General features: G+C 41.2%; 2 protein-coding genes across 12 annotated transcripts; one reads left to right on the top strand and one right to left on the bottom strand.

The window, feature by feature from the left end:
• Positions 1–122: 122 nt before the first annotated feature.
• MKRN2OS (MKRN2 opposite strand) lies at positions 123–7,346 on the top strand. 4 transcript variants are annotated; one of them, XM_083726881.1, is made up of 5 exons: positions 123–299; positions 1,634–1,903; positions 3,661–3,710; positions 4,370–4,532; positions 6,845–7,346. In XM_083726881.1, exons 2-5 carry the CDS (start codon positions 1,686–1,688, stop codon positions 7,065–7,067), a joined length of 654 nt encoding a protein of 217 aa, XP_083583007.1. In that variant the 5' UTR covers positions 123–299; positions 1,634–1,685; the 3' UTR covers positions 7,068–7,346. The 4 variants fall into 4 exon arrangements, with proteins under 4 accessions (XP_083583007.1, XP_083583006.1, XP_083583005.1 ...); XM_083726880.1 differs by lacking the exon at positions 123–299 and adding an exon at positions 351–435 and having other exon boundaries at positions 1,644–1,903; XM_083726879.1 differs by lacking the exon at positions 123–299 and adding an exon at positions 390–435.
• Positions 7,347–8,222: 876 nt separating this feature from the next.
• Positions 8,223–21,636, bottom strand: TSEN2 (tRNA splicing endonuclease subunit 2). 8 transcript variants are annotated; one of them, XM_083726847.1, is made up of 13 exons: positions 21,490–21,612; positions 19,971–20,083; positions 19,469–19,690; positions 18,687–18,768; positions 17,950–17,986; positions 16,584–17,034; positions 16,029–16,106; positions 14,990–15,040; positions 13,491–13,629; positions 11,568–11,604; positions 10,999–11,110; positions 9,502–9,591; positions 8,223–8,333 (listed from the first exon to the last, which is right to left on the bottom strand). In XM_083726847.1, exons 3-13 carry the CDS (start codon positions 19,655–19,657, stop codon positions 8,274–8,276), a joined length of 1,326 nt encoding a protein of 441 aa, XP_083582973.1. In that variant the 5' UTR covers positions 19,658–19,690; positions 19,971–20,083; positions 21,490–21,612; the 3' UTR covers positions 8,223–8,273. The 8 variants fall into 8 exon arrangements, 7 of the variants coding, with proteins under 7 accessions (XP_083582973.1, XP_083582972.1, XP_083582976.1 ...); XR_014561212.1 differs by lacking the exon at positions 19,971–20,083 and having other exon boundaries at positions 12,522–13,629; positions 21,490–21,636; XM_083726846.1 differs by lacking the exon at positions 19,971–20,083 and having other exon boundaries at positions 21,490–21,636.
• Between the last annotated feature and the right edge of the window lie 2,366 nt (positions 21,637–24,002).

Below are 24,002 nucleotides of genomic sequence, written 5' to 3'. Positions count from 1 at the left end.
GAAATGGAGGCCGGCGGCGGCCATGGAGACTTGCCGAAGCGCCTTGCCAGCCTGTGGGGCTAGAGCGGCCGCGCGCCTGAAGCGAGAGCGAGGCGGCGCGCCCTCTAGCGGCGCCTCTGAACAAGACAGTCGTTCTCAATCTACGGTGGCGCCGAATCGTTTGGGAGCTGCACATCGCCCTATCTAGCAAGGAGGGCGGGAAGCGTAACAAACACCAGGAATCATAGAATCGTAGAGTTCGCAGGGGTCACGAGGGTCATCTAGTCCAACCCCCTGCAATGCAGAAATCTTTTGCCAACGTAGGGCTCAAACCCATGACGCTTAGATTTAGACTCTTATGCTCTGCCAACTGAGAAACAATATATTTCCTTCTTTTGCTTCCTTGTCTCCCCAAATATAGATGCAATGTGCAAGGCTAAGTAGATTTAATCAGAAGTAAGTCTATTCTCTACTTAGTGTGCTTAGGGTACACTAAGTAATTCCAAAAAATACTTCTTGGAAGTAATTTTCTAGAGGCAATATGCAGAAAGAATTTGAGTGCTCTTCAGCAGAACAGCCAACTTGCCACGACACACCACCTTTGCAGCATCTGCACTACAGACTTTCAAATGTTGGTGTTGAAATATATACAACAAAAAATTAATCAGTTTGAGTCGTGTGACTCAATTTGAGTGTACTAGACCCCAAAATTTTAAGCAACGTGGACTGAAGTCACTTATGGTGCCTGTCTGGGATTAGAGCCCCTGAAATTTAAGCTTCATTAGTTTCATGGTAATCTGCTCCAGGATTTCGTAGAGCAGAGTCCAATTCCTCACAAGAACTTTACACAGCAGGCAGGCAGATCACATGGAGAGAGAAACCTTGCTTCCTGCAGCTAGTAAGATGGATTCCTGGGTGGTCCTTTAGCTCTGATTACTGTCTTGGTTCTTGTTTAGAATGTGGTCAGTAAGAACAGCTTTACAGTGGTACCTCAGGCTAAGAACTTAATTCATTCTGGAGGTCCGTTCTTAACCTGAGACACCACTTTAGCTAATGGGGCTCCCGCTGCCACTGCGCGTCTGCTGCGCGATTTCTGTTCTCACCCTGAAGCAAAGTTCTTAACCCGAGGTACTATTTCTGGGTTAGCGGAGTCTGTAACCTGAAGCGTCTGTAACCCAAGGTACCACTGTATTATGCTGCTAGGTTTGCCTGACTGCTATGCTAGTGGAGAAGCAGGTGCAAGCCCGAAACTTCCAAGTCACAGTTTTCTTTCTGTGCAAAAGAGAAAATACAGGGGCCTTTCTGTTTAACATCACTTAACATAGCTTTGGGGTTTCGGTTTTATATGCAGAGAAACAAAAGGCTAGCCACTAGCAGGAACTGAGTCAATATTGACCACGGGAGTGGGCAAATTACAGCTGCCATACTGTGTGAATTTACAGCAGAATAACCTCATCATGATGTGAAAAAACAAATACTGGCTCTTTAAGGAAATGTCCACCTGCAAACCCTCCCTCCCTGCCCCCTTCTCGGCTTCCTTCTCTTAGAGGAGTAATTGGCTCTCTGATCTGTCATTCTCACCTGCACAGCTAAAAAATCCCACCCACTTTCCCATGCCCATTTCAGTGATTAAGCTCTGCCTTTCACCCATAAGGCTGTGCCAGGTAGAAGACCAGCTGCACTTGCACAAGGAGGAGGCAGAAGTCATGCAGCCTTTGGACTCGGAGAGAGGCTTAATCAAAATCAGCCACTGTAAGAGAGACATCTTTGGTTCCTTTGTGCCCAAGCATTGTCCCCTGTGTGGGCAGAGCCTGTTCTACAGGAAACTGGAAGAAGCACCTGTCACTATCCCCAGCCCATTTGTTAATGGGCACAGAGAAAGATGTTCTTTTTTACTTAAACCTACTACAGGAACCTTTCTGAGGTAGGATTTTCTGTTCAACAATGCTGTTTAGTATTTATGTTCATTTTGCTTGATTGTGTGCTCAGAAAGAAGACATATGAAAGCTACCTTACGGTGGATTAGATCAGTCCACCTGGCGCAGTCCACTGATGGGTAGCAATGTTTTCCCAAGATCGGGGGCTAAATTCTCTCTTATCCTTGCAATGTGGCAGCAGGATTACAGGTGCCAAGGAATGAGCAGTGTGCAGTGCAGAATGAGAACTGATAGGAGTGAGATTTTGCCAGCATGATGGTACCATTGCTCAAAGATCTATACTCTATTGGTTGTCAGTTTGTCACTGGACCACATTCAAGGTTCTGCCATTCAAGGCCTTAAGAGCTTGGGACCAGTTTAGTTAAGGGATTGTCTTGCCCTACATGTGCCAATTTGACTGCTTTGATCTGGGGAACTTGCACTTTTACAAGTGCCATATAATGTCTGCTTTGCCTTTGTGAGGAGTTGATCATTTAGTTTGGCAGCACCCTCACTATATTTCAGACATGCACTGAAAAAGTTTTTATTTTAGCAAGCCTACCCGGACCTATGATTTAGTTACCTATATTTGTTTTAGAAGTTCTATGGTTTTCATCTGTGTCTTAATAATTATTATTTCGTGTATGTTTCTTAATAGTGGATTTCGGTACAATTTTATTATGTACACTGCTTAGAGAGTTCTTGGATTAAATGGTTTTAAAGTTTTAAAGTAAAACTTTAAAAATGAAATAAATATGGCACCTTCTGCAGACAAACCATGTGGTCTTATTCTAAGCTCTGGTGTAGAAATGAGTAAATTCTGCATAATTTACTAAAGTGAGTCAAAATTTGTTTTGAAACCAAATTGACAGGTCAGGAGGTCTAATTTAGTGATCAACTGTAAACTGCTTTGATATTTTTTCTTGTAAAGCGATATAGAAATGAAAACAAACAAACAACAACAACAACACCTTTATAGAGTTACAAATCCCACAATCAGTTTAGAGCAGCATTTCTCAATCTTAGGTCTCCAGCTGTTTTTGAACTACAACTCCCATCATCTCTAGCTAGCAGGACCAGTGGTCTGGGATGATGAGAACTGTAGTCCCAAAACAGCTAGAGACCAGAGTTTGGGAAACACTGATTTAGACCAAGGGTAGGGAACCTCTTGTGCTTCAGGCCAGATTTGGGCCAACGGGAGTCCTGCTTCAATATATGAGGCCATTCCTTGCAAACCACACCCAACTATCCCACATCTGTGGTCGTATTTGGTGCCATGGGACAGGTACCCACATAGCTGCAAAGGAACAATGGGGAGCTTAAAGGTTCCCCATGCCTGGTTTAGAGGAGTTATAAAACCTACAGAACATGGGGTGCAACCTGATGAAAAGTATTGATCAATTTCTTGCATGAGTTTTAGTTAAGTAATCTATCAATAACATTTGCATTAGGATGAAAATAATTTCCAAAATAAACTTGTTATTGTTGTCTTCTAATATGGTGCTAACCACCTGCAGTTTTTATAAATACTTTTTTTGTATGTATATTATGTATAATTTGCTGCCAGATTGAGGCAGCCTTTTACTCATTTAGAAGTTTAATTAATTAAATGGAACAGTAATTACATTTGATAAGATTGTAGTCAGTCTTTTTAGGGCAGAGAGAGGGAACAGGACACTTCTCTATATTGCAAAAATATAGCATGTCCCTCCCCAATAACTGGATTGTTTTCTAACATGAAAAGATATTAAATGTCTTCTTTCAGAGGGTATGATGGAAGTTCTGATCTCCATGTTGGAATAACCAATACCAATGGTAAGAGACATTTGTAATTCACTTTCTAAATTAAGATTCTCTATGTGAAACATAAATGTCTATTGGACTCTTTTCCTTCTCTCAGGTTGCTCATCCTTTGCCTATTGCCTACAATGTCTCCCCCTTCAACCTCCTGGCATTCTGGCCCTTGATTTCTCTTCCTTTTCCAAGATATCAGGCTCCTTACTGCAATCTTTCTACCCCCAATCCCCTTTCTGCTAAGTCTACATAACCATTTTTGCTGGGGAAAGTTCGCATATGTGATTGCCTGTAGCTAGAGCTCTTTTCAGTTGTGCCTAGGGATGCAAGAAGGCATAATTTTTTGTTCCACCTGTATTGGTTTTATGCAGCACTGCTTCCATTCCACCACCATTTGTCTTCTGCCAGAAATGTTAGTTGTCTTGCTTTCTGCTGTGGCGAAATTACACAATTTAGGTAATTAATTATGCCATTACACTGACATTCATAGGACTACATACTCAGGGTTCATATAACCAACCTTTTTAGAACTACTGTTCAGATGAGCCTGTAAAAGAAATGGGAATGATGTTGCAAGTGACAGAAATTAATAGAATGGAATGAATTATACTATTGGTCAACATGTCACAACTAATCCTTGCATTTTGCATTTCTGATTTGTCTTGTTGCTGTGTATTTAGGTTTAGTGTATAATTACAACGAAACTGGAGTTAACATAGCTGAGCATGGATGGGAACAATGTGTAAGTGTTCATCTAGTCCAGCCTGACATGTATGGCCTGCTTAACCAATGGGATACATACCTAGAACAATTCTCTGCAGCAGAAATCTGGCTTCCACACAGGTAAGAAGCTCCATAGACAAATGTGACTATGTTCAAAGGCAGCTAAACTAGACATCCTTTGTTTTGGAACTCTGCCTAGGTGGTAACTCAGAGAAGGATCTGATGTAGTCATTTGGAGAAATGGTTTTAGACAAAATTACTTTGAGGCCCCTTTCTTCATTAACCTTCTTTAACCATTTCTGTATATTTTGGGTTTAACAGAGATTCTGACAGTATGTATTGTATGAACAATACTAGAAGGGAGAGATGACTCGAGACATCACAAGCAGTTCCATGTAACTTTGTAGTGTTATTCTTTTGCAGAATAAATTATCACTGGACTCCATTCTATTCTCAGTTAACGCTCATCTGTGCAATCAAATATATTGTTGCTGGCTTTAGCTTCTGTTCAAAGTTGTCAGATGTGTTTCATAAGGAACAGGAATTGATTGGAATGTATATGACCGTTTGATACACTGATCAAGAGGGAACAGGATGTAAGCATGTACAGAATTGCACTTCTGTTGGAAGACGAACAAAGAAAACCAAAATTGAATACAGACAGCTTTTGCTGCTTTCATTATTTATGTCAGCCTCTCTCAATCAGGTTCTTTCCAGCTGCGTTAAACCACCATTCCCACCAGCCGCAGTCAGCATAGGCAATTGTCAGAAATGATAGGAGTTGTAGTCCAAAATTTCCAGAGTACCAGAAGGCTAATCTAGGCCTTAGCAACATTTCAGTGTCCATATTCACTGAACCAATGATTATTAGGATTGATTTCTCTTGAAGTACATTCCAAATAGTCCCTCGAGTACAGCCTATGGTTTCAGTGTGGAAAACAAAACATATTATGTTTGCTTTTCAAGTACATCTAGCGACAGGAACGTCATTCCAATAAAGGCTTTAGTCAAGCTATTTTTCTGCGACCCAGCATAATGTATACAGTGATGATTACAAGTACCAAAAAGGACCAACAAATGTTAAAGACCTGATGATTACTTACAAGTTCTGGAATTTTGAAAAAATTAATGTAAACGTAGAATATATTTTCTCTTACCTTAATTGAACAAGAGCTTTGTGCAGGTTTCAAGTAATCCAAGAAGGGACTCATTGGCATCCCCAAGCTATGGAAAAGTTACAGGCAAAGACACTACTCTGAAAATTACAGCACTCTTTTTGCTAAGGGCGTGTGACATAAGAAATGCTGGTGGTGAGAGCATGTGTCTACCATGATATTTGTAATTTTACTGCAGTTCGGTAAGGAAAGAAAGACATAAATCTTATTTTTTTATTTTTAAAAAGCCATTTTGTTCTGGATCCTAAACAGGCAGTCATAAAATTTGCGGTTGAGGCCATCATCTGTTTTTGTTTTAAGCCAAGCCCACCCAGTAGTGTGTCACCTAAGAATAGGCTGCAAAAGCACTCAGAGCCACTCCATCCTTTTAAGAAACCTAAACTTGTATCTCATAAAAATTAGCTCAATACATACTTTGAATTTTAGAGAAATAGGTTTTCAAAGTGAGAAACTTACAAAAATAAAAAATAAAAAAATCATACAAGGATGACATTCCCTGGCTTTTTTTTTTGGTATTTTGACTAATTTTAATGAATCAGCACTGTTCTAATAATAATGAGGAACACATTGCAAAGTTAACCTGACTACAGAGTTCCTCGGTTACACTTCAGTTAGCATATGCAAACCACATCCTTACAGCTCCATATGCCATATATGCATGTTTTGTTACCCACTGGAGAAACACAGGACAAGTAGAATCTCAGGCACATGGCAATATGCAAAAAGAGATTAAATGCTATTGCTAAATTCAGCTTTCCAAGAAGAGAAAAATGTAAAGGTGGTAAGAACTGCATCCAAGATAAATTTATGGGTGAACCAAATCTGAAAAAGCTGAAGGAAAATTAAGCCTCTGAAAAAGCTGAAGGAAAATTAAGCCTCATACTGAAAGTTAGAACTTTAAATAGAAGGCAGAAGTTTCCACTTGTGTAGTAGTTTTTTTTTAAAAAAATAAATATGAGGGCAGTGTGATGTAACTCACATGGCACATATGACATGAAAGTTTTGTGGGGGGGGAGGAGAGGTGATATTAGCATCTGCATCTTTCCATCATTTCCATGTGTAACTTTGTATAGACAGAATGAATGTGACTTTTAAAAATCCTTCCATAAATGGTGTTCTGCTGGTGCATGTTTCCATTGGTCAAGGATTGCTCTGGCATAATGGCCTGCCTGAACCATCATCATAAGCTTATAAAATGTTTAATAGTCATGTATCACATTGGTTTCTTATGCTCATTTCTGGTTCTCCCTTTAATAGGTATGAAGAACATCTCCATAACTGTTACACCTATGCACTAACATTTATTAACTGTGTGCTTAGCGCCCAAAAGAAGCAGCAAATGAATAAAAGTGAATTTACAGAGAGATTTGTGATTCCACGAACAAGGAAAGCTTCCAAGTATATCACCATCTACAAGGAAATATGCAAAAATGGCTTCTATGCGGTTGACCTTCCTGCTCAGGAGGGCACTGCCATTTGAATTTATAATGACGGAACTATATAGCAATGGAAGTAAAATCCTTATGTTAAGGCACTTATATTTCTTGTTCCTTTCATCTCACAAGAAAACATGAAGCTGGGACTGCAACACATGTATTAAATCATGCTGCACGTTTACTCAGAAGGCGGTCCCACAGAGACTGAGGATTAATCTCAAGTATCCATAAGACTATGGAACCTTGAGGCTGTTCCAATAAACTTCTACTTTTCTAAACAATGACATTTGGAAGAATGAAATAAAATAAAGACATTATCTGCATTCTTGCATGTTCTGATTTTTATGTTTTTTTCATATTGCAAGTAACCTTCAAAATCATTAACCTAACAGAAAAAGCTTATTTTCATTTGCACGTTTACTCTATAGCAATGTTAGTTTACAAAGGATGGTAGGTAGAAAACTGAAAACATTCCATCCTTGGTGTGTTTCTGATTCGAAACAAACACGGCTTTACTCGTGCTACAGTCCTATGTGCACTTACTGAGGAGTAAGCCCCACTGAACTCACTGGGATTTACCTCTGAGTAAACAGGCATTCCTCTAAGCCGTTCTGAACATTATTGATCTGCATTCTCCAAACACCTCTTGCTTCCAAAGTAGGAGGAAGCAATTTGATGCTCTGTAGTTTGTGAAACTGGGAGTCTAGTGTGCAGTGTATTATAACTATGTACCAGGAGTTAAGGCAGGGGTGGAGCAGCTGTAGCTCTACAGACATTGCTGGTCCCCAACACCATGGCCAATAGTCAGCTGTAGTCCAGCAACCTCTGGAGGCTATAACTTGCCCATCCCTGAGCTAAAGTCTGGTTAATTACCTGTAGCAGAATGGCTAAAGTTCACAGAAGTATCAAGACAAGGTGGACGAAGAACACAGATTTAATGTTCTCCATGGACAAAATAGATTCAGGAGAAGAAGAATCTTATTTGCATCAGCCACTAGCCATAGCAATAAAATAAAATGTACTTAAAATGTACTGAACTACAGAAAATACATTTTGGGGATTCAGAGAATATCTGCCAGTATCCATCTAGGTTTTAATTTAAAAACAAAACAAAAACACTCTCTCTCTCTCTCTCTCTGTGTGTGTGTGTGTGTGTGTGTGTAAGTAATGCAACATGCACAGACAGCTCTACAAGAGTAAACATTTGACATTTTATTTACTTTGTTGTCATGTTTCCGCAATCCATTTTATCACAGCTCTTCTTGTTCACTGCGTTCATGGGATGAGACCCAACGGTTTAGAATCAATTCCTAAAAAAAAGTCATTGATTATTGACGACTAAAAAGGTATAAATGGAAAAAAGTATGTTCACTGATCTTGTCCCTAGTTAACCCTGTATGATTTAACTGTAGCAGAAGTGCTCTTTTGGCTTCCCACTGGGATAAGGCAGCAGCTCAACAACGTACATGCATGTCCACCACAGTAGCACCCCCAGTCCCATTCACCTTGTTTGTCCTTATCCCTCAATCACTCACACACAACCAATGGAAAAACAAATAACTTTGGTCTGTATTGTTTTGACACATTTCTAACCCTAACTCAAGAAAGGAGATTCTGACTAAATACCAGGAAGGCCTTGTGGCGTTAAGAGCTGTTCCATAATGGAACTGACTCCCTCGGAAGGTGGTGGCCTCACGGGTGGTTGTTAAGCAGGGGCTGGGTGGCTATCTATCATGGAGATTCCTGCATTGCAGGTGTTTGGACTAGAGAACACTCGGGATCCCTCCTAACTCTGCAATTCTATGATTCTATGTCAACACACCTGTTCTCAGTATGCCAAGACCTGAGCCATGTACAATATAATTTTGGTGTTTCACCTGTCTTTCCCATATCAGTGAAAGAGGTGTATTATGTGGCGTAGCGGGCTGATGTTCAAGATCCAGGAGCCCGAAGTTCCCTTGGGAGTGTCGGATTAGAAACTTCAAATCCTAGGCATTATGTTGTTCTGTTTTCTAGGATTATGACCACACTAGAGCCTTACTTCTTATTACTACTTTTTCTAAGAGTAATTCACCTGCTACTGAAATGGCATAGAAAGTACATCAATGTAACTAGATGCCTCATTGCTCCTGTAACATCTATAGGAAGGAGCCTTATAAGTTAGGCAAATGGTGTACTTGTATCTCGTTCTGCTCTTTTGAGCTATATAAATTAGCCTGAACAATCAATTGCTCAACAATTACTAACAATTCAGGCACAAGCAAAAATATTTTTACTGCATTCTCAGATATTAACCCTAGTTTCTCAAATCAGATTGCCATGTGTAGTATACCCAGCTCAAGTTACTACATATACATACTGAATTAGGAAAGGTTCAAATATTACAAAATAAATTATTAAAATATGGTCTACATTCTATCCAGAGAACTGGATACCTTAAGGCACTTCAGAAAGCAAATCAGAGCAGGACTTGCATACCTGAACTTTAATTCTTTTGAGACATTCTGGTGACAACATTTCTTTTGCAGTCATATCAGGTGGCTGAATCAAATAGCAGAACATGAGTTCCTGGTGGTTAAAAAAAAATCCATTAGAAACGTACAAAATTCATGTAGTGCAATATTTGCTCTTTACACCTGTAGTGGTAATTAGGCAAAAAGTGTGCTTCAATGAATATAACGCTGAATGTGGGTCAAGGAGATCTGGGTTCAAATTGTCATCCAACCACAATCACATTGGGTGTGGTCTGCAATTGGATGGCTATGTACGGGTCACTCGCTTGCTCCCCGATTGTAAGACCAGGGTTCATTTGTGGAAAGCTTCAGTGGACACAATTTGTATTCCTACCTACGGCAATTCTTTTTGCTGTATTGGGGGAAGCTCCAAAGAGCCTCAAACCTGAGTTTGTGAAGTGAAATTTCACAAGAAATTGCAGCGATGAGAGACCTGACTCTGTATATATGTGCAACTCTAATCAGAAGTACTAGGCATAAGTACTTTATCTCCAGTTCTTATTACTCTGTTGCATGTTTCCAGAAAAGTACCCTTCCCAGTGTGTATAATGGGGGTTATACCCATTTAAAGAATGCTGTGTAGGACAAAATAAAATAAGTGTGTTCTAGATAGGTTACTAAAATGTGTAAGGTTTCAGATAAAAAGTTGAGAACTGATAAGCAAGTATTCCAACACATCCCAGCTACTAGATAAGTGTTAAAATGGAAATTTGAATGTGCTTGCCTTGAAATATCTAAAGTACTTCCCCATAAGCTAGAAATTTGAAATTCAGTATGTATGTACACTAACCCTGCAATCTTACTTCCACCTCTCTACTTGGAAATAAGTCCCATTATGTTTTTTGGGCCTTACTTTGAGATAAGTGCACATAGGGCTTAAGGCACCCTGATTACTGGAACTGGGCGTTTCTTCTCTCTTCCCTGAAACTTGGGAAGTTCCCTGAACTGTCTCTTATCAGTGGCTAGCACTGAATAAGAAAAGGTCAGATGGCCCAGAATGTAAGAGTTCCCCATACAAATACACTCGTACCTTGGTTTTCAAACAGCTTAGTTCTCGAATGTTTTGGCTCCCAAACGCTGCGAACCTGGAAGTGACTGTTCCGGTTTGCAAACTATTTTTGGAAACTGAACGTCCAGCTTCCTGCAGCCAATCAGAAGCTGCACTTTGGTTTCCAAACCTTTTGGTAGTTGAATGGACTTCCAGAACCAATTCCTTTCGACTTCCAAGGTACGACTATACTTGAAGCGGCTTCGGGGACACTAAGAAACACAGCTGAACCCAGGATAGGTCACACACATGGAGGATCAATCAAATCAAACTGCAATTGATCAGTATCTCATTTATGGTTATAACTGACAACTTCACATTATCTCTTTTTGTGCCCCCACCGTAGCACCTTTCCTTTGCTCCACAAGGCTTTTCCTTGTAGCTTTGAAATGCTTAGTTGAGTCTATGTGTTACCTTGGAAACATTTGCTGTAGTCCTGTTCAACCCAGATAAAGACTTCCAGCTGAAAGGTCTGTGTGGTGACCCTTCAAAGTCACTGTTAACTAATTCCACAATGACAGAGTAACTGGAAGACAAAGCAAAGTGAAACTTTTTTAGGATGCTGGGGTGAAACTGGCATTTAAAAACTAGGTACAGTCCACTAGTCCTCAGCTAAAATATACTTAAGAGTTGAAGCTTCACTTTAGCAGAGTGAACAAAAAGAACAAGTGTATTTCTCATACTTTTAAAGTGTACCATTTAGCAAAAGATACAGCCACCTTGCAGGCTATTTTGTCTAGCCCTCCATCCAGTTACCCAAACTCAAAGCGCCTTTCCAGAGTCACTCTGTTAGATATCTTATCAGTCCACTAAGGAAAACTTGTACTCAAACTTGCTTTGTACCCCAGAGTGCTTATTAAAAATGTCAATCTCCTGTCCCTTCCCAATGCAATCATGTTTCCTTCAGTGCTAATGATGCAGGAATTAAGCATAACACTTAAGCATATCTGTCTGTCTATAATATCCAAATCTGAATGCTATACCTGGCATGGTAAAAAGGAGGACCTTTTCGATACAACACTGCAATGGGAAGAAAAGAAACAAAACAAGCGCTTACTAGAAATAAGCATGCTTTCTTCATTTTGAATCATGTTAATGTAGGACACGTGGCTTTCCCATTACTCAGCTTTGAAAATCTAAACCATAATATAATAGGATCAGGGTTGTTTGTTTTTATTCTAACTGCAGTTGGGAGCTGAAGCTGATCACAATAAATAAAAATCCTAATCAGGTAACTGGGAATAAAGATATTTTAACTACTTGTACAGTGCCACCTTCAGGGGAAAAAACCCCACACATGTCACTCCAAGTCAACTAGCAAACATAACACATAAGGATCTAAAAACAGCCACAGAGTGATCTATTCAAAGAGAGATGGGTTAAATCCAGCCTCCGGCTGCTCCCTTGCTTGCCAACAATCTTACCAAGGTTGCACCTGCTCCTAGATGAGGTTCTCAGTCTAGGAAAACACATGCAGAGGAGGTCACAGCTGCATTAACAGCATTTGGGGACGTAATGTGCAGAGCTATTTACTCAAGAGAGCTGCCAATTCTTTAAGCAGAGGCTTGACAACCATATGTCAGGAGTGCTCTGATGGTGTTTCCTGCTTGGCAGGGGGTTGGACTCGATGGCCCTTGTGGTCTCTTCCAACTCTATGATTCTATGGTCCTGGGAACCAAAGCATACTGGCTCCACTCAAAAGACTGAATGTGGAGCAAGAGGAATCTGGAGCAGTAACTAATGCACCACAGTTGATGCTGCCAAAGGATTACCATAGTAATTAACAGCAAGTTGGTCCCCCAGACTAAAAGAGAAGTGAAACATTCTTTTATTGGGAAAACTAATTGCTTAAAATGTTGCATTATTTTATCATCATTTGCCTTCAGAGAAGGACAGTGATGTAATTAATCTTCTTGCATGCTCAGGCAAGCAAATACCTTGCTGGGTCTGTTCCTCTTAGAAAGGAGGTGGTGAGGGTAGGTTATGGGAGGTAAATCCCCACCAGGTAAATGGCTGGGGTCTCACTCCCCATGTTCATAGGCCTGAAGGGCAACTGGAAGAGATGAACTGAGGAAAGACTGTAAAGAGCTCTGTATATTAAATGTGCTCCACAAGACAATAAACACCCCCAGGAGATTACCAGACTCTTCCTTGCCTATGGTAAAAAGCTTTTCCCTCCTACAGATGACAGCAGGCTATCAATTAAACATTTCTTTAAAAAAATACTGCTGTGTGCACATCTATTATTCAAACGAGGCAACAAAGAATGGGAACACCAAGACATTAGCGCTCAAGATTCAAGGAAGCTACAGTCAAATGAATGGGCAGCACATTTGCACAAACGAACCAGACAATGAGCAATAGCCCATTTAAGCTGGGGAGCAGGCTGACAAAAAATAACTTTCTGCACTGTGAGACGATTAGCTGAGCCAATCCCCCACTCCACAAAACTTCACCAGCTTTCATCATTGCAATATTCATTTCATCACACAGTTCCAGTGTGTAGCCTCTCTTACGTTCTGCAATCTGCACTAACCATATTTGGTCCAGTGGTCTTTGTTATCAAGTAACAGGGGAAACAATAGATCATGTGGAGGGGGAATGTGAAAGTACCTGCCCACCCCTCTTTCTAGCACACTTTCTTGCTTCTGCACATCACTATGAGGATGGCACAGATGAATTATAGCCTGCATGTCTAACATCAAACGCATGCAGGTCAAAATTGGTCCCCAGGTCTTACCTGGGAATTGACTGCACCATCCCCGACTTATGGCCTGTGCTTGCAGGCCATGAGTTGGAAAACCTCTCCTTGTGGAAATGGGAGGGGACAGGGCATCACCACTGGATCCGCATTGTGTGCACCAGCCTCTACTGCAAACTATAATCAATGAAAGGAAAATACTCACAGAGGTCAGTCCCATATTTCAGGCCAACTTTAGGGACCCATCCTTTACTACGGAAGTAGTGATATGCCATGTATGTTGCCTTAAATTTGGGTTGTGCTTCGCTAAAAACTTCCCATAGCTTCAGAATAGATAAAGGTGCCTAAAAACACAACCAGATGCTTTCCTATAATTACAGTGTACAAAAGCAACCTACTATTATTGGCAGCTAAGTCAACAATCTTAGCCACTTCTAGAGCAGCGTATTTTATCTTTTATTCAAGTTGGGAGATGGCACAAAGAGGACAGAAGTCAAATGTGAAGTTTGTCATGCAAGTCTAAGCATAAATGCCATCTAGCTTTTGAACTGTGGTGTTGCTAAAGCTATTAAAAATAGGTTCCAGGGCATCTAGTCTAGGGAACTCAGCAGTCAGAAATGGAACACCAAACGATATACTCAACTACACAATGCAGAAAAAGTTTAGGATTAAGCTTTATTCTCATCGCATAATACAAAATCCTGATCTCTGTTATACCCATTTAAGCCCCCTAAAATGAATGGAACTTACAAGCCAATGCTATGCATGTTCACAGGGAATTAAAACCCACAGAGTTCAAAGGGCATACGCAACTAATGCAGAATTGTAACCAAAGACTGTCTACATTTATGCAGAGAACATAAGATTATACGAGAAGGAAAAATTACCCATGGTGCAAGTTGCCTTGAAAACTATTACAAAGTGTTTGTTGTTTTATGCTAACAAGCAACACACGCAACAGGTTAACTCACACACAGCTTACTACGACAGACTAAAGGCTCCCAATTGGATCTGGCCACCAATTGGATCTAGCCAGGACTCTTAACTTTTACTGCCAAGGAATCCACCAGGTACTTTGTCTCCCCTATGGAATATCTAACTAAACTTGAAGTCCCTAAACACCAAAGGGCTTTTACCCTGGCTCGATGTCATGCCTTCCCCTCAGCTGTCATTGAAGGTCGATACAGGAAGAATAACTACCCGGGAGACAATGTCCCTGTGACTCGGGACAAATAGAAATGGCAGAGCATGTCCTTCTCCAGTGCCTGTATTACAGAAACATTCGTATTAGCCTGATTTCCCCACTACTTCATAAGTACCCAGGGCACACAGGGCAATTCTATACCTCCCTGCTGCTCTCAGATACCAATCCTGTTTCAACATACAATGTTGCTAGATTCTGCACAGCAGTGCTCAAAATTCATCGGAGGATGACCTGTGCCACAAACCAGATTTAAGGAACATATCAGAGTGCTCCATGAATTAATAGTTAAAGTCTTTTATAAATCAGCCTTTTAAGCTCTTCCACACCTGTCCAATCCTCCTATGCCTTCTTTTAGCTTCTTTTATATTCACCTTCTGTTTTAATACCTTTTAGCTTTCCAAAATGCTTTTCAGATTTCAAATGACTGTATCCCACCCTTTTGTGCTGGTCTATGACCGTAATAAAGATTTGTATTGTACTGACTAAAGGCACCATCTTACCTCATTGTAATAAATACTTAAACATCCCAGAGCATAGACCAAGAAAAAGGCCTAAAAAACAACAACAGTAATTAGAATTATTTTGTGTATGCTATGTTATATACATTATTACAGAGTAGTGGCACCAACATGTTTTGCATATCAAGGGTAGGGTGGTGGGAAGGGAAGTGGGAAAAGTCAAACAATGCATTTGCTCACGCAATCATACTTTTCGTCAAATAATAGGAGCTATGTTCTCATCAGTACAAACAGGATTGCTGAATCCTCAAATAATCATAATAAAAGCCCTCCCATTTACATCCGAGGTTGCAGTCATTTACATGATTGCTTCTAAGCAGACAAACAAAAGATTTTGCTGCAATCCATCTACCCAATGAGCACAATCCTTCAAGAGTTTATTCTAAGTAAATTTCAGGAACTGAGCAAGAGCAACAAGATTATTCAGGATCTTTCGAGAGAGGGAAAACCCTTCACTAGAATATGACTTTCATTCTTTGTGTTGTCAATTCTAGCAACAGAAGGGAGAAGAGCTTAGCCTTGGGATGGAAGCAGTCCTTAAAAGAAAGAAAAATCACCACCAGGAAGTGTGTACATTAGTGCTAGATAAGAGGAGTGGACTGCTGAAGAAACGGGGGGGGCGGATATGGCAGGCAACAAGTTTTCCTAAATGAAAGGAGAGGTACAAATGATCATTTGTGCAGTGAGGAGGGACTTGGGCAGTGACGTCCTAAGGACCATCAAGGAATGCCTGGGACTCTGGAGGAGTCAAAAAGGATCACAATTTATCAGAATTATGAGCCATATTAAATATGAATCCAACTGGAAACAAGTGGTGGGCAATATCATGTGGCTGCTCTAGTGACCAGTAGTACAAATGCACCTGGAAAGGCCAATCATATCAGAATTCTGCAAGGCTGAATTTATAATTTTTCCTCTTCCAAAATTTATCCACACTTTCTTAAAAACAAAAACCATGCAAATACCAAAGTTATATATTTACATTGGCAAATTACTAAGTATGACAGTCTTCCAAACTTACCTCTTCTAGACTGAGTTGCAAATATTCTAAGATCCTAAATGGATTCCTTCTGCACACTAACCTTTCTTTTTTGACTAACTGCAAGAAAAGTAGCAAACCAAAGTTACAAAGATGCAGTCACAACTCTAAGCTATGTACCTAGCTGAGAGCCTGCCAGCAAGATACTTCATGTTCCTTTTCTCCCATAAAATCTCCTTCTGACATGCCTCTTCATTCCTGAAAAATTTTCTCTCTCTGCTTAGCACACCTCATTTGATGGCATTGGCTTATCTTCTCCCATGTCCCAATGTGCCGTGGGCAGGAGAACCTTAGAACTGAAATTCCAAGATTCACAAGTTGCTTTTTAAACTGACCTGCCATTACTGCATAAATGCCATAATGGCTTTCAAATGACACTTTGCTGATGCAGATCAGCTGAATGATTTCTTTCAGCAGATGACACCTAATGCCTTTTTCAAATATATAACGCTGAAAAGGCAAAATGTTATTTTAATAATTTGTTAACAAAAGTTAACAGCAATGGGCTAATTTGTGACCTTACGTGTGGTTTCTTACCTCTTTTTTCAGACATAAATTTGATTCTTCTTCTTCTTTTTCTTCTTCTTCAACTAACACAAACTCATTATTATTGTCTTGATTAATACAATCTTCTGGCTTGCAGATGTGATGCACACTGACTGAACACAGTTTTGCCAAGTGTCTTTCAGCTAAAGCTTTAGATCCTGTTGCATCTGATTCATTAGAGTCATTCTCGGCTAGTCGGTCAAAAAATGGATCACCTTCCAGGCCAGCTACTTTATCCCCATTTGTTTCAGAAGAAGTCACTACATGCTTTGACTCATCCTCAGCTGTCTCCATCTTGATGGTCTCCTCAGCCTCACTATTTTGCTCAACTTCTCTCAGATTAAAGGGCTGCGTATAATTCAGAATGGTTGCATCAACTGTGATGTCATCCAGTCCTTGCTCCCGCATGAGGCTTTTAGCCCATTCTACATGACGCTGGTATCTGGAATAAAAAAAGATTTGAAGTAGCCAGCTTATTAATTATATCTCGAATTTATTTGTTTGTTCTGCAGGCAAGATTATTTATTTATTTTTAACTTTGCCTCCCATTTCTCGCTTTTGGAATGCTAGTACTTAAATCAGGGGTTGCCAATCTTTCCGAGGCCTGCGGACACACTTGCAAATGGGAGAAACTGTTTTTAGCACCACATAAGACGTCCTGCAACCAAGCACACACCAGGACATTTTCTGTTGGCTACACAATAATGATTCTTTTGCGCTTAATTTCAGCAGGGGGAGGGGCCCCTACATGTGCCCATGTGCACCCTCAAGCACCACATTAGCCACCCCTAATAAACTTCAATTTCACTATTGATTATTATTATAATTATTAAGTTTGTATACTGCCCTATGCCCCATAGATCTCAGGGCAGTTCACAGCACAGAGCCAGTGTGGTGTAGTGGTTAAGAGCGGTAGTCTCCTAATCTGGGGAACCAGGTTCGCGTCTCCGCTCCTCCACATGCAGCTGCTGGGTGACCTTGGGCTAGTCACACTTCTCTGAAGTCTCTCAGCCCCACTCACCTCACAGAGTGTTTGTTGTGGGCAAGGAAGGGAAAGGAGATTGTTGGCCACTTTGAGACTCCTTTGGGTAGTGATAAAGCGGGATATCAAATCCAATATAGAAAACACAAAGTACATAACAAAAATAGAAACAAAAACAAACCAATAACACCCCCTCCCTTCCACAACAGATTTAAAAGGGCATCGGATGTCAATCAGCCAAAGGCCTGGTTAAAGAGGAACATCTTCGCTTGGCACCCAAAGGTGTATAATGAAGGTGCCAGTCGAACCTCCCTGGTACCAAGGAACTGCACTTCAAGCTTCAGACACAGAAAAAAAAGGGGGGGCTGTACTTACTTTTTCAATGAGATTATCGGCATGTTTAACCCGACATCTGCAATAAAAGCAGAATTGTTAGCTATTGATTCCGCACAAATATTCAAAGTATTAGAAAGTTAACACACAGGCAACCCAAACCCCGGCTGGGAGCAGCAAAGTGGAGTGGACCAGCAGATCTACCTCCACATTCAAAGTCCTGCTGCTTTCTGGGCAGAAGGCTGAAAGGAGATTTCCCCATTTTTGTGCGGCAGCTCCAGGCTGGCATAGACAAGGTAACTAAGAATGAGACCCCTTAGGGAATCCATGCAACTTTGGATCTAAAGCTGTTAGCCCTGGTAGCTTTCCATTCACTAGGGTGGAACTTGGGTAGCCGTTGTGGCACAACCTCGCTCCCTGCCCCATCAGCAGCGCTTATCTCCACTAGTGGAAGTGATGGAGAGACATCTATGGGCCATTTTTTCTCCCCTGTTCCCACCTCCCCAAGCTATCTACGTGGAAAGGGGGAATAGCATTGTACTGAGAGTTTGGATTTTGCTTCAAATAATGCATTCATACTAAAATACCTGCAGAAAAATATATCTGTCTTCCTGGCCACCTTCTCTGCATAAGAGGAATCCAAACAACATTTGCTGCAATATTGTGTCTGCAAATGCTGTTTTCCAGGCCCTTAAGGGTTTAAGGACCAAAAATTGAGCCAATCAAAAGAGTTCATTATACACACTTTATGCCTTTAATTCAATTTCAGACTAGCTTACCTTGCCACTTAGCAACCAACATAGGATCTGAAATGTTGTATTCTGGCCGACTTCTGGAAAGAATACCTTTCCCAAAAAATCCCTAGAAAAATGAGACATCTGTGTTACCAACAGTTCCACAGTTGTGCATTTGATATTCTTTGCGTTATTGATCACACACACTGTCGTATCTTTTTAAACTAGAAAGCTTCCAGCATGTATGAAAGTCAGTCAATAAACACAAGCTCTCTGAGCACAGTTACTCGGATGCTGAAGACAAGTTATCTTCTATGTAGTGTGGAGAAAGTGGATTAGGAAAAGGTTTTCTCCGCCTCTCATAACAGGAACTTGTGGACTTCCAATGAAGCTGAGTGTTGGAAGATTCAGGACAGGCAAAATACCGTAAATAGGCATATAGTGCTTAAAAGCTATTGAATTCATTCCCACAAAATGTATTGAGGGCCACCAGCAGCGGTGGCTTTAAAAGAGAAGGACACACTAGCGAGTTTCTATGAAACACACAATCCAGTACAGTATAGTGCTCATGAAGATAAACCTTGTTTTGCTGTTGATGCCTTCTCAACCATTCCAGATAGAAATACAGGACCCATGTGATTATTTGACTGATTTGCCCCTCCCCACCTCACACCTTCACACATACGCAGTATTTTAACTAGACTGACAATTATTTGGTTTACAATATTAATTACGTTTTTAAAAATCCATTGTGTTGGCAACTAAGGTGAATCTTTTCAATGTCAGAAGTGTCATGCATTAGACAGATAAACAAAAGTCAAGAATACCATACTATATAGGTGTTCTATATCTTCAGGATTCTTCACAATTACATTGTTATTTATAATTTCAGCCTGGCATATTTGGAAATCTCTTCCGTAAATCCCTTCTCCGGTGGAAGAAATAGGAAATGGAGAATTATATGATTCATATACTCTTCTCTTCCTTCTTGGGGGATGGAAAATTGCTTCTGCCATTTTGTATTATCCTTCTACTTTAACAACAGTCATCTAGGACAAAGAACAGAAAGGGAAGAAAAACTTGTGAAATATTTTTTAAAGTCAGACACTTATTAGGTATGCTTGATGAACCATTAAAGTAACATTCTTTCCCTTGAATTGGTCAGAACAACTGATTTCAGGACACCAACTCAAACTCTTTCTGGAAATATATATACTCATGCCTTGATTCTCAAACATACACAGTAACTCATGGGATTCATGGTTTTAATATTCCTGCAGAAACAGCCTCTTCCCATCTGTTATTCCAGATTAATGCAAGACAACTTACTGGGGTTACTTCTTGGTGAGCAGTGAGATAGTACCTGGCCTTGCAAACTATTCACCTTGGGTTACACAGGCCAAAAAGGCTTAACACATTGGAAGACTCTAAGAGAAGGAATACTGAAAGGGTAGAATATGACAGTAGTATTTTATCAGGAACTCAAAGTGCTAAAACCAAACAAAATTACAACACACGTATTCGGGAAAGACTCTGGGAGTGTTTGCACTCTCTTCTGTACCAAGTGTCTTAACTCATTTCCTTGAGCTTTCTTTGTGTATTCATTTAGTTGTTTTAAAACACTGAAAAATATTTTCCGGCATGGGGTACCTTGATAGTTCTTCTCAACAGGGACTGGTAGTCCCCCAAAGTGATGGTAGATGGTAAGCTCCATCTCCTGCCTTGCCTTTACCCAAACCCACAAAAAGATGTTATCACACAAAGAGAGCTTTTGGGTAAAGTACATTTTGGCATGCTGCATAAAGAATTACTGTCTTCCATTATTTTCCCCTCCCTGAATAATTACAGGAGACACACTTCTTTGGGTGCCAGTGCCTCCACCATCACCAATTGGGGTATGACTAACCTGCCTTTTTGTGGTGGTGCCTTTATATTGTATCATTATTATTATTAATAATAATAATAAATTATATAATTCTCTCCCAAGAGAAACCCACTCCACTGAAATTTTTAGAGATGCTGAAGACTTATCTGGCTCTGCCAAATTTCTTGAGATTGGCCAACTCTGGGTTTTTATTGTGCTAATTTAGTTCAAAAACTGTGCAGAAATTTAAAATACGTTATTTGTTCTCTTGATGGTTTCAGTTACCTTGTAAATCACCCAGAGAGGCTTTTTTAAAGTGGGAAAGTGCCATGTATGCTGAGCACTTGCTCAGCAAAATAATGCCTCCTCTAAAGTGTACAATAAAAATTACCAGCAAAAGAAAGCAGTGGCCCCTTTCGACTTGGGGAGAGAGAGAGAAAAAGAGAAGACACAGAAGGATCCCAGGATGTTTGAGCCCCTCTCCCCCATTCCTGAGGATAAAAGGCAAAGAGGGACACTGTACACTAGGGACACCCTCCTGGTACAAGCACACCCAACGAGAGGGCTCTGGAAGCGGGAGGGTTTGTGTAGAAGGGACCCCGTGGGTCATCTAGTCTAAGCCCCTGCAATGCAGGAATTTCAACCATATCATAATGACTCTGCACGATCACAGCTCCTTTCCCTTAACTGCGGCATCCCCCCCCCCAAAAAGAGGGGCAGTTCTGCCTAGCCCCCTTGCTGCACTGGGGTGGGAGGCTTTCCACCATGAAGGCTTGAGGGTCTCCCCCCCCCTTTTTTACAGCCTTTTCAAGCACAGTGGGTGTGAAGCGGATGGATGCACAGCCAAGCCCCAGTTCTGCCACGCGACTAAGAGACAAATAAATGGCAGGGAGAAAAAGCTCTTGTCAGCTCCCGGCACAAAGCTCGGAGTTAACTGGCTGGCTGGCTCTTCTTCCCTCTTGCAAAGAAGGTTAACCAAAGCACCTCTCTGGCCACTAGCAGCGAACTGAACCCGAGCAGCGGAAAGGATGCAAGCGGCTCTTCCCTCGCCGCACATGCAGAAAGGGCTCCTCCGCCTCGGAAGGAGGAAAGGCCTCTTGCTTCCAAAGAGGCAAAATTAAAACGAAGCGTGCCAAGGAACCATCACTTCCGGTTCTTACTCGCGTCCTCCATGTGTGAAGCTAGAGTAGAAGAGGAGCAGCCTTAAATTCAGACTTTAAAGTAAAATGGCCATCATCATGCTTATCTAGGCAGTGCTGCTCACTGAGTGAGTCTCTCTCTTTAGCTGTTTCTCCCAAAGTCCTACCCTAGCAAAGGAAGCCTCTAACGTTCAGGGTGTCGTTCTTCGGTTCTTGCACTAATCCCAGCTATCGTTTCCCCGCATATGGCAGACTCTTCACGCTGCGATTGAGAACCCGGAGGTCTATTGAAAGGAACGTCGTAACGTTGGCTCGTTGCGCTGTGGCAATAGGGCGAATCGAAAACTACGCAACCAATCGGCAACGCGTAAGAGGGGGGGGGGGAGAGAAAACGCATGCGCTGTGTAAATCTTTCTACCTTGGTGCTGGGATTAATGTTAAGAAGTCGGAACTCCTCCCCCTGCCCCAGTCGGAAGTTGATTCCCAAGCGCTTGGGCGGGGGGCACCCTGGAAAGGGCCACCCACTTGGTGGCTGAAGACTGTAGGCTGAGAATAAGCCCCCGTTGAAGAAAGTGGGGTTTGCGCCTGAGAAGTGTGGGATTCTGTTGCAGATTATTCCAAAGTGCCCCAGACTATGCCAACCCTGGACACGCCTGCTGTGTGGGCTTTGCTCCTGCATGAATGTAGATAGGATAGCGCAGGGGTCAGCAAACTTTTTCCAGCAGGGGGCTGGTCCATTGTCTCTCAGACTTTGTGGGGGGCCGGACTACATTTTGGAAAAAAAATGAACAAATTCTTTTGCCCCACAAATAACCCAGAGATGCATTTTAAATAAAAGCACACATTCTACACATGTAAAACCACGCTGATCCCTGGACTGTCCGTGGGCCGGATTTCAAAGGTGATTGGGCCGGATCGAGCCCCTGGGCCTTAGGTTGCCTACCCATGGGGATGGTGTGTCTGCTCTTAAGTACTGGGTGTATAAGAATGGCAGCATCAGTGTTCATGCTCCTCTTCTCTCCCCGCTTCCTCTTGTTCCGTGGCAGAAGTGGCAGACCTTGTTTTTGAAAGGGGGCAGCTAAGTTTAAGAATCCTCCATTTCCCAAGGGAGTTCCCTCTTCTTTCTCCACATCAACCTGTTCAACCATGTCGGTTAAGGAACAATGTGCACTGTAGGGCAAAATGAGTGCTGGTTGAAAGGTATTTGAAAAACAAAACCAGCACTTCTTACATTTGCTTACTGGAGGAGTCTGCTTTTCGGCATAGGCTGCTGTGTGGATTCTTTGGCAACCGACAAGCCTTATGAGGAGTGCTTGAAGGAGCTAGATATGTTTAGTCTGGAAAAGAGGAGAGTGAGAGGAGATATGATAGCCATCTTCACATATCTTAAGGGCTGTCACACAGAAGAGGGAGCATGCTTGTTTTCTCCTGCTCTGGAGGGTAGGACTTGAACCAATGGCTTCAAGTTACAAGAAAGGAGAATTCAACTAAAGATCTGGAAAAACTTTCTGAAAGTTAGAGCTGTTCAGCAGTGGAACAGACTCCCATGAGACGTGGTGGACTCTCCTTCCTTGGAGGTTTTTTTTTTATAATATTTTTTATTAGTTTTATAAAGTACAGAAAAAAGAATAAAGAACGTGTTATAAAAGCCAAAAAGAAAAGTTACAAATTTTTCTTACCCTTTTTTCCAAATCTGTTGGACTTCCCCACATCCTCCCAACCCTGCATTCTCTGTGATACATAACGTCTGCAATTTGTTAACTTATTTCAATACTTATTGTATCTTCCTTTTTATCATGTTACCCAATTTCAAATGTATTATAACCCAAATCATGTACATTTTCATTTTAACACAATAAAGTTGTTTCATTATTCTATCTCTGACTCCTTGTACCTTAATTTCCATTTCTTGAATTTAACATTACTGAAGCTAGAATTTCCTAAAAGGTGCATTTTTTAACATTCATACAACTTATAATGTTTTTCCAAATAGTCTTTAAATTTTCTCCAATCTTCCTCAAATGTTTCTTCTCCCAAGTCTCGGATTCTGCCAGTCATTTCGGCCAGTTCCATATAATCCATCAACTGCGTGTGCCATTCCTCCAGTGTGGGTAAATCTTGAGTCTTCCAGTATTTTGCAATCAGAATCCTTGCTGCTGTAGTGGCATACATAAAAAAAGTTCTGTCCTTCTTAAACACTCTCCGGTCCACCATGCCCAGAAGGAAGGCCTCTGGTTTCTTAGGTAAGGTAAATCTCAGTACCTTTTTTAATTCATTATGAATCATTTCCCAGAAGGCCTTCACTTTCGGGCAGGTCCACCAGAGGTGAAAGAATGTCCCTTCCGCCTCTTTACATTT

Source organism: Podarcis gaigeae, assembly GCF_964106915.1.
Source record: "Podarcis gaigeae genome assembly, chromosome: 2".
NCBI classification, from domain to species: domain Eukaryota; kingdom Metazoa; phylum Chordata; class Lepidosauria; order Squamata; family Lacertidae; genus Podarcis; species Podarcis gaigeae.
Note: the sequence above shows the minus strand (reverse complement) of the source record. Positions and strands in the feature narration are given on the sequence as shown.

Coding starts and splice junctions, on each gene's coding strand:
- TSEN2 (XM_083726846.1), bottom strand. CDS start 19,657: ATGGCAGAAGCAATTTTCCATCCCCCAAGAAGGAAGAGAAGAGTATAT. Junction 17,987..18,686: donor GTTGGTTGCTAAGTGGCAAG/GTAAGCTAGTCT, acceptor CTTTTATTGCAG/ATGTCGGGTTAAACATGCCG. Junction 17,035..17,949: donor CCGATAATCTCATTGAAAAA/GTAAGTACAGCC, acceptor TTTTTATTCCAG/ATACCAGCGTCATGTAGAAT.
- MKRN2OS (XM_083726878.1), top strand. CDS start 1,593: ATGCCCATTTCAGTGATTAAGCTCTGCCTTTCACCCATAAGGCTGTGC. Junction 3,711..4,369: donor TGGAATAACCAATACCAATG/GTAAGAGACATT, acceptor CTGTGTATTTAG/GTTTAGTGTATAATTACAAC. Junction 4,533..6,844: donor GAAATCTGGCTTCCACACAG/GTAAGAAGCTCC, acceptor TCCCTTTAATAG/GTATGAAGAACATCTCCATA.